At 38.2% G+C, this 10,036-nt stretch overlaps 1 protein-coding gene across 3 annotated transcripts; it reads left to right on the plus strand.

Annotated features, from left to right (window-relative positions):
• Positions 1 to 5,271: 5,271 nt before the first annotated feature.
• On the plus strand, positions 5,272 to 9,822 carry LOC142162941 (uncharacterized). Of its 3 annotated transcripts, none has more exons than XR_012694474.1 (8): positions 5,272 to 5,421; positions 5,913 to 6,065; positions 6,855 to 7,070; positions 7,236 to 7,418; positions 7,604 to 7,963; positions 8,224 to 8,325; positions 8,791 to 8,944; positions 9,246 to 9,822. XR_012694474.1 is itself a non-coding variant. In XM_075220166.1 (8 exons), exons 1-8 carry the CDS (start codon positions 5,398 to 5,400, stop codon positions 9,429 to 9,431), a joined length of 1,293 nt encoding a protein of 430 aa, XP_075076267.1. In that variant the 5' UTR covers positions 5,272 to 5,397; the 3' UTR covers positions 9,432 to 9,822. The 3 variants fall into 3 exon arrangements, 1 of the variants encoding a protein (XP_075076267.1); XM_075220166.1 differs by having other exon boundaries at positions 8,791 to 8,859; XR_012694475.1 differs by lacking the exon at positions 9,246 to 9,822 and having other exon boundaries at positions 7,604 to 8,098; positions 8,791 to 8,817.
• Positions 9,823 to 10,036: the final 214 nt, after the last annotated feature.

Consider the following 10,036-nt stretch of genomic DNA (forward strand, 5'->3'; position numbering starts at 1 on the left):
ATCAGAAAGTAAGACAATAAGGTAAAACATTCGGATCACACCCTGAGATAATCTGGACGCAGAAAGGATAGAAAGACTGGCTAGCGAGACTCCCGTCTGATGGGGAACTTTCAGGCTTGGTGACCGTTTTTTGGCTTTTCTTCTCTCTCGGTAATGGCTGCAATGGTCTTCAGTTCCGGATCAAATTCCTCATCTTCACAAATCATTCCGACTATTGGCCCGCTTTTGTGTGCGGGCAACAGATTGTTCATCACATCAAGAGCTTCTTCATCCTGAAAAACAATTCTTTCAGTTTCAATCAAATGTTCAACTGCCCTTTTGAGGGTCCAACAGTCCTCTGTACTGTGTCCTACTGCTCCAGAGTGGTATTCACATCTAGCATCAGCTCGGTGCGAGGGGGACTCGAGGTTCGGCCGATTCGGGGCCACTGGCTGCAATAGATTTGGCCTGATTAGCTTTTGGAACAAGCTTGAATACGATTAACCAATAGGGGTGAACTGGTTCTTTCTGAAAGGCTCTCTTGGGCGAGGATTGTATTGGGGATCATCTGGTTGAGGATTATATGGAGCTTGGTAAGCATGCACATTTCTGGGAGGTAGAGCTCGGTTTTATGTATAATGTTATGGCTGCGTGTAAGATTGCCCGCTCATCACCATATAGGGAGGCGGTGCCATGGCATAAGCATCATCTTGAAGGGGATAATAGTGTAGTGGGACCATAGGAAGCACATATGACTGGCCCCCCCCCCCCCCGAGCTTGAAACCATCATGGCTCCCTCCTCAATCCCATTTCTGTTCGTCAAACCATCCGAACCATTTTGAACAACTGGTGATGTTGTTTTAAAAGCAACATGACTCAAGATTCGGCCTGTTTTTAGACCGTTTTCAACCATTTCCCCAATTTTGATAGCCTTAGAGAGCGACTTACCCACATCAGACATCATATTCTGAAAGTAGTCAGCCTCTTGGGCATGTAGAAAGACCGTGACCATTTCAACTTCATCCATTGGAGGCTTTACCCTCGCAGCTTGCTCACACCATTTGACAACATACTCACGGAAGCTTTTCGCGGTTTTCTTTTTTAAATTGGACAAAGTGTTTCTGTCGGGAGCGATGTCCACATTATACTGAAACTGGTGGACAAAATCTCGAGCCATATTGTCCCACACATGCCAATGAGTAATTTCTCTATCCGTATACCACTCAGAAGCGATTCCGGTGAGGCTTTCCCCAAAATAGGCCATTAGTAGCTCCTCTTTTCCACCAGCACCCCTCAATTGGTTACAATATCGTTTTAGATGAGCGATCGGGTCTCCATGCCCGTCGTACTTTTCAAATTTTGGCATCTTGAAGCCAACTGGCAAGTGGACATGAGGAAACATATAAAGGTCAAAGTATGAGACACTCTTCTGGCTACTCAGGCCTTGCATGTTTTTCAGGCTTTGTTCTAGGCTTTTTATCTTCCGAGCCATTTCCTCTTGCTCGGGATTTTTAACAACCTTTTCTTGTTCCACTGAGAGATCATATTGCGGAGGTTGAGTGAAAGAATATGGGGTCACATATGCTATTTCTGACTGAAGCTGTGGACCCTGAAATATGAACATTGGAGGCGGTGCCCTTGAAGCCTGTGCCTGGGGGCGAACCACAGAAGGCATGCCAGGATCATTGGAGGGCATTGGAAGGTGCCCGCATGGAATGCGCGGGCTTGGCACAGAGGCGTTGGTAACCTCACCTGACATGTGGATCAACTTAGGGAACCCAGGGTTTGCACTTGGCGGTTCCTTACTATTAGACAAGGCGTCCCACATTTCCAGTATGCGGAGACGCAACATCTTATTCTCTTCAACAACTGCTGATTCTAGCTGCAGAATAGCCGATGCTGGGCTATCCTCGGGACCGATTATTGGTCGATTGCTTGCGGAGGCCATCTGTGCCTTTGGATTTTGTGAAGGAGGGGAGGCTAGACTACCAACAAAACCAACTACTAAAACCTGGCTAGTTTGCACATCCAACAACCTTGTTAGTTTTGAAACATTTAACATACAGGAAATCGCACGTTGGGATGCAATGCACCTAATAGTTAAACGCTTCTACCGTGTGTTTATTTTTTGGCGCTCTCTTTTTCTCTTTTGTTTGTCACTCTTTATTTCTTTTTGCTCTTTTTTCCCACTCCTTTTCTTTCTTTTTCACTCAATTTTTCAGTTTATTTTATCACTCAACTAAATTTATGGCTATGATCGAATCCGATAAGAATTGCCTATGTATCATGACCCCGCATAAATCAGATCTTGCGTAGTTCGGGAAGATTGAGAATGGAGTAAATAAGCTAACTCTTTTTTTTGGAATTGTTGAAAGAAATGCTTTAAAAGAAGAAAGGAAATATACTCTTTTTTTTAAAATTTTTTGACTCTGATTTTTTTTGAAAGAAATACTTCTAAAAATTCATTTGCTTTTGATTTGAACTTTGGGATTTTAAAAGTAAAAAGAAAATATTTTTGTTTTCTCTTTTTCTAAAGAAGAAAGAAAATATTTTTGGATTTTGGATGTTGCTTCTTAATTTTCGAAAGAGGGACTTTTAAGAAAATATTTTGGATTTCTGGATTTTTATTTATTTACGAAAGCACTTCTAAAGAAAAGCAAAAATATTTTTGGAATTTTATTTCTCAATTTTTATGGACATTTACAAAAGAAAGACTTCTAAAGAAGAAAAGAATATTTTTGGATTTTTGTTTCTGATTTTGTTTTTGGGAAAAATACTTCAAAATGAAGGAAGCCCGTATTTTGGACCTTGATTTTTTTCATTATTTCAATTTTCCGTATGAAAGACTTCGAAAAGAAAGAAACTACTCTTTTTTTGAGTTTAAAGAAAAACTTTTTTTTTTTTGCATTTTCTAAGGAAAGATTTCTAAAGAAGGAACTAAAGGAAAATATTTTTGGATTTTTTTAAAATTGGGGTCGAAACCGATGAGGTTTGCCTACGTATCTCACATCCGGCGAGAATCAGACCCGCGTAGTTCGGTCAGTTTTGACGGAACAGGGAAACATGGCACTTGAAAATTTTGGCTCATTTTGAAATGACTTTTCGTTTTCCAGAATTTCAGCAGAGTTTCAGAATTTTCTAAATACCTACCTCTCACTCTTTTTTTTTTATTTTCTTTTTTTATTTTTATTTTCTTTCCCTATTCTAGAAGCCGATCAACATGCAAGTCGAAACAAACAGATGCGCAAGTAGCACATAAGATGCATTAGGATGTTCTTTTTTACTTTTGGTACACCTGTCCTAGACGGACCCAACCCCTGTGTTGAGTCCCCAAAGTCAGATGCACGTGATACAAACAAACATTCCTACCAGGGATCCGGCATGAGGCGTTGTTATACTAGGTTTAAAAATCTAAGTGTATTGTTCTAGACCTGGCTTACCCGAGCGGGCAGCTCGAGCCCGCGGGGAGGGGAGGGCGCGTACCGGGAATACAAAGCTTCACCGGCTTTACAACTTGTCCGAACCTCGTTCTAAAATTGAGATATGACTCTAACAGAAAAGAAGTCACACGAAGTGCACACTTCCCAGATGATTTAGAAGACTCAGGGAGAAGAGGGTTTTGTAACAGTTTTATATGCAATTCAAACAATATCAAAGCGGTAAAAAGCAACATTTAGCACATTAGGCTCAAACACGTAAAAATCAGATAATAAATAAAAGCCAACTATAATGGTTATCCTAAGCTCGAATTTTTGAATCCTGAACCAAAGTTCTGAGTTTGGATCCCCAGCAGAGTCGTCAGAGCTGCCACATCTCCTTTTTACACACTTGAATATAGTATAAGGGAGTTTTTCCAATTTAAGTGACATTATTCGAAATGAGATTATTTTATTTAATTTTTCAGAGTCGCCACTTGGAATATTTTAATGGTGTCCCAAGTCACCGGTTTATTTTTAAATCTCAAATCGAGGAAATTCGACTATCCTTTTGAAGTCTGCGAACCAGAAATTCTAAGTAAAGAATTCTGTTAACCCGGGAGAAGGTGTTAGGTATTCCCGGATTCTGTGGTTCTAGCACGGTCGCTTAAACTATTAAAATTGGCATATTATTTGATTTATTACATGTTTTAGCCTAAGGTGTATTTTTAGCTTATTAAACCGCTTTTAATTATTTTTGGAAGATTCAACGTTATTTAAAACATGCCTTGAACCACGACACATGAAATGCACCCCCGATTCGCGACACATTCTATTTAACATTGTTAAGAATTGAAATTGGGTCACATGAAATGCACACCTAAAATTAATAATTAAAGAAAATCAGTTTAAAGAACGCGCCTAGAGAAACTACGAAAGTTCAAATTAATAACAAAGTTTGCGAGGGCTATGGAAAATTCAATTGATGACACGCCCCAATTTTAAAAAGAGTTAGTATTAATTACATGAGGGCCATTGGTGATTTAATAAAAATGGCACACATCAAATTTTCTACAAAAAGCTAGCTAGTTTTATGAGGGTCGTGGACTTAGGGATTTTATTTGGCATGACACGCCTCAAACCTTTTCTATAAGTGTTAGTTCTTGAATATAATCTTATGAGGGCCATGGATTATAGATTTTCTTTGGCATGGCACGCCTCAAATTATTTTACGCAAATTTGTACTCAACTAAAGAATGACATGAACCCACAAAGATCACAAACAGGGCAAAAGGAAATCTTAAAGTGCAAATAACCAAGTTGATTCAAGTCAGTAGAAAGTAAAACCAAACGAACCCATTCTTCTATTTAAATATTTGCCAAACGAATCCAACAGATTAAGACCCAAAAACTTATCGATAACACATAAATAAGATTAAGCCGTGGGAATGTTAAATAATGTAGTCAAATATGTAATATGCATGTGAAGCTAGCAAGAAAATGTCAACATAAAGATATCACGTGAATTCTTCTCAAACACACACAACCCATTTATCATTCTTGACAAAGTAAGACCCAGAAAATAGAAACACTGCAAATGCAATGATATGGACTTAAACGGTGAATAATTGTCTAGACGATCAATTTGCTAATTAGCATACGAAATAAATTTATGCTAATACCATGAAATGACTGAACCTTGCTCAAACTAACAGGAACAAAAAATAAAAGAATTAATTAAAGGGAGAAAGGGACCTTATGTGAAGCTTTTCAAATGTGTATTGATATGAAACTCAAATATACATCAAAGTTGAACTCCAATTGTCAAACTCGACCGGAGAAAATGGACAGCAACAAGACCTCGGATCGGAGCTTTCAAATGCGACTTCGAACTCGACTTTGGAGCCGTTGATTTGGTGCGAATAGGGACTGTTTCTTGTTACGAAGATAAGATTCTATTGTAGCCTGCTTCTTAACTTATAAAGTTCTAAGCTGCAAGAAGATGAACAATTTCAGATGCTTTCATGTAAACATTTTGCTACGCTCTTGTTATCTTCATGCTTTATGGAAATTGATAATGTAAGAGTTGTTATCATTTACTGGAGTTAAGCACTGCACAAACAAGAAGAGATGTACTAGTATATGAACCATAAAACTGCTATGATACTAGTAGAGGCGGATCCAGGATTTGAAGGTCGTGGGTGCATTTTTGCATTCAACCAAAATTTGCTTTGTATATAGGGTGCCATTACTAGTTTATCACTATTTTTATAAAATATATACATTGATTTTTTGTCGAACTTTTCGGGTGCCGGTGACACCTGTCTTCCGCCTCTGTATGATAGTGTAGATGAATTTCGAAAAACGTTTCTCTAGCTGATTGGTTTTTCTAATATCATGAATATAAAGTAGATGCAATGAATAACACTGAGATCACCTTTTCTTTTGTTGGTTTATGAAACCACCAGTTTCCATTTCTTGATGGACAACTTGATAAAGTAGCTTTCTATATCTCAGGCCAAAAGAATGTCTTCAGATCTCTCTCATGATCTGGAAGTCTCAAGTTTATCTGCTCTGTGCCCATTGGATGGTCGTTATTGGGGTAAAGTCAAGGAATTGGCTCCATTTATGAGCAAATACGGCTTAATTCGATTCAGAGTTTTGGTTAAGGTATTGATGTTTCATTGTTCTTATCTATTTAATAGTCTAATCTAGTTGCATGATCACAGGCTTAATGACTTTGTTTAACGCTGCTGTCACTGATTTTGGCAATTTACTCTACTACTGTTGCATTTCTGAAAAAGCTGATTTTGGTGTTGCATGGGGGGGGGGGGGGGAGGATTTGCGGTTAGGATATAATGCCTGAGACAAATCTTTTCTTTCTTAGGAATTCGGTTCCTAGATTTTAGCAAAATATTTTCAGCTAATACAAAGTGCTTTTGGTTCCACATGCTGCTTTTTGTGAGTTAATGTTGTGTAGAGCAATGCAATACAGAGTTTTTGCAAGAGAAGGAAGATGTAAAGTCTATTTCGTACAATCTTGCAAAGAGCACTTGCCATATTTTGTAACAGTATTAGACTATAATCTGTAAAGAAACACTATTTAAAAAGGTATTCAGAATTTCAGATTCTTTGAAGGGTAATACAGATTTATTGACAATTCAACTGTGAAAGCCCATGTATGAAGAATCTGAAATTATCTACAGAACTAATGTTATGTGAAGGTCGGTACTTGTTAATAGAAAGGTGTGATGATGCAGTGGAATGTCAGCAATAATCATGGTGATATCCTTTGCTCTATCGGCATGCATAATCTGTGAATTCCATGAAGAGGGGTCCATAAGTGGATTCCAATTTATTCTAATTGAAGTTGTTTTTTCTGTTGCTTCTTACCTTTCATTCTTTTTCACATTGGTGGGAAACAGGAAAAGGAATTTTTGACATTTAACTATCTGTCAGATTAAATGGCTGTTGAAGCTTTCTCAAATCCCTCAACTCATTGAAGTTCCATGCTTCTCTGAAGGAGCTCAGTCTTTTCTGCAAAACTTGATTGATGAATTTAGCGTGGATGATGCACTGGAAGTTAAGAAAATTGAGAAAGTCACAAATCATGATGTGAAGGCGGTGGAGTACTTCCTGAAACAAAGATGCCAATCACATCCAGAGATAGTCAAGGTATATATAGTTTCTCTAGCACATGTTGCATTATACTACAGTAAACTTCCATGCCATTCAATCAAGTAGGAAAAGAAGAATTAAAAAAGTATTAGTCTCTCTATCCCTAACCAACAACATGCATTTCTGCTTATTCTTCTTCTTGTTGTCTTATTTTTGTGGTAGGTGCTTGAGTTTTTCCACTTTGCTTGTACATCTGAGGACATCAACAACCTTGCCCATGCACTAATGCTGAAAGAAGCTTTGAGCAAGGTCATCTTACCCGTCATGGATGAACTAATTGCTGCAATCTGTAACGTGGCTACAACAAATTCTTCTGTCCCCATGCTTTCTCGCACCCATGGACAGGTAGGTTTATGCGTATGATTTCTCATTTGGGTGCATTTGGGAGCAGCTTTACAATAGTGCTTAAGTTTATTTTGGTAAAATATGTTGTGCTTTCATGCATGAATGCCATGGAGTATAGTTTGCTTTGCACAAAGGTTTTAGACAATTGTAATCTTCAAGAATTGCTATTCTTTCTGCATTTGTAGCCAGCTTCACCCACCACACTCGGAAAGGAAATGGCTATTTTTGCTTACCGGTTAAGTAGGGAAAGGCGAGATATCTCTCAAATTGAGATGCTGGGGAAGTTTGCTGGTGCAGTTGGAAACTATAACGCTCACGTGGCTGCATATCCTGAAATAAAGTGGCCCCAAATTGCAGAGGAGCTTGTGATGTCTCTTGGATTGAAATTCAATCCTTACGTTCCACAGGTATGCTATATAGAAAAAGTTTTGGTGATTCATCAAATAAGGAGCCAGGTTAGGTTACACATAGTTCAAGGCAATCTCGGAGTAGCTAATGGGGACCTATCCCATTTAAGCACTAAGCTACCTATTTCACGCTGGCAGGTATATTTTCTCCTCTCCCTCTATCTGTATCACCTTCCACAATTCTGCTTTATAATTTTTGCTTCTCCTTATTCGTTTGGTATCACTTGTACTTGGATTAAGCAGATTTGATGGTGTCATCGTTTTCTATACGAGGTAGATTCAGCTAGAGAAATACAATTGTTTTTTCTTTGTGTTTGTGAGTTCTATTGCTGTTGCTGCCTCTACGATTGCTTCTTGTGTCTCATATTCTTATTCCTTGCTGTGCTTGCTATTTTCAGCGGGACTTAACTGATTCAACTGTTCTGAGAAATATGGGAGTGGGGCTTGGACATTCTCTTCTTGCTTACAAAAGTGCATTGCAAGGAATTTCAAAGCTTCAGGTAAAAAGTGCAACTTGAAATGCTAATTTATTCTCTGGTAACTGTACCAAAGTCTAAAAAAAAAAAAATTGCATCTAATCTTCTGCCTGCAACTGGATTTATCTAGCATTCATGGTGTTACAGAGCTCATTTGCTGACATGCAGAATCTGGCATCAGTTAGAGAGATCAGCACAGACATTTTCACTTATTAGTAAACACATATATACCTTCTTGTCCCCCCACCCCCCACCCCCACCCCCCCTGGGGGGGGGTTGTTCTGTTGGGGTTGGCGATCATTGATCTATATATGGATTTGGGTAGTCAAGTGCTATTAATTGTATTTACTGTTTTGTCACTGATGTTGAATAAATATTGGATGCATTTCTCAGAGACATTAATATAGTTTTCACATTCACAAGATATTAGTTAGTTCTAAATTGATTACATTTTTGCATGCAATGACTAACTTATTCAGTTTTACATAGGTTAATGAAGCTGCCCTGGCTGAAGACTTAAATAACTCATGGGAGGTCCTTGCTGAACCAATACAAACAGTATGAAACTCAAGCTTTTCTTCTCTTTTTTCGTGTCGATGAAGTCCTGTTTTGTATCACAAGTTGGCACGAGTCATTCTGAAAGGTATGTCAGTTACTCAGTCATATCAAGATTCTTGAGTATCCAAAAAAGATTCCAGAATAAGATTCCCTATATGGTAGGTGTATTTTTTGCGCTCTAGCAATTCACAGAAAAGAATGTGTCTTTAGGCATAATAGAAAATTTTTGTTTCTTTTTGCCATGATCATAATTCACGGTGTATAAAACTAATCCCCTGCCCCAAAAGCTTTCTCTTTTTCATTGAACCCCTCCAAAAAAATCTGAACTTGTAAAATTTGGAGAACCTTGTTAAGCTTACTATGTTCATTTATGCTTGGTCTTTTAGGTGATGCGCAGGTATGGTGTGCCAGAGCCGTATGAGAAACTGAAGGAATTAACCCGAGGGAGAGCACACATACCAATTGATGCAAAGACAGCTCTCTTGAACTTGACACCTCATACTTACATTGGAGTAGCTCCTGATTTGGCAAAGAACATAAACAAAGCGATAAATATGGTTAACAGGAAATAAAAGTCGGATACTTCTGTAGTAAATTTTTTTGATTTGCTTGGAATGCCCATTGAAGCATATGAATGAGCAGATGTGGTATCATGTTGGATGTCATAGAGATGAGCAAATCAGCACAACATTTTGTCAATCATGGGAGCTTATCAATCTGGATATGAGAATGCATCATAATCTTGAAAACCCAACTGGATCGGTAACTAGTTCTTTACATTAATACGAATTATCTGTTCTACTATTTGCCTCCCAATCTATGTTATTTGACCATGTGAAAGGGACTGTCTATATCAGATTGTGATTTAGGTTTTGATGCAGAGTTTCTAGTGTAAAGAATTTATGGAAGAAATGTTGAAAGACTCGTGATGTATTATTTATTTTATAGATGTATTCCATCAGCACAACATGTGAGCGTTGTCTAAGGAACGACGACATTCAGTTCTTCGCCTCACAGAGTAGAGTCCCTGCTCGGACTGGAAGTAAATTATCCAGAAAGTCTCCTAGCGATTGCTCCATAAAATCAATAAATCAAAGTATGAAGTAATATTATTCTGAACTTAGAGGAAACAATTAGCTTGTTCCTTTATCTTGACTTCTCGAGCTAACAAGAACAA

Source organism: Nicotiana tabacum, chromosome 8 (genome assembly GCF_000715075.1).
Source record: "Nicotiana tabacum cultivar K326 chromosome 8, ASM71507v2, whole genome shotgun sequence".
Classification (NCBI taxonomy): domain Eukaryota; kingdom Viridiplantae; phylum Streptophyta; class Magnoliopsida; order Solanales; family Solanaceae; genus Nicotiana; species Nicotiana tabacum.

Coding starts and splice junctions, on each gene's coding strand:
- LOC142162941 (XM_075220166.1), top strand. CDS start 5,398: ATGAACAATTTCAGATGCTTTCAT. Junction 5,422..5,912: donor ACAATTTCAGATGCTTTCAT/GTAAACATTTTG, acceptor TCTATATCTCAG/GCCAAAAGAATGTCTTCAGA. Junction 7,071..7,235: donor CACATCCAGAGATAGTCAAG/GTATATATAGTT, acceptor TTTTTGTGGTAG/GTGCTTGAGTTTTTCCACTT.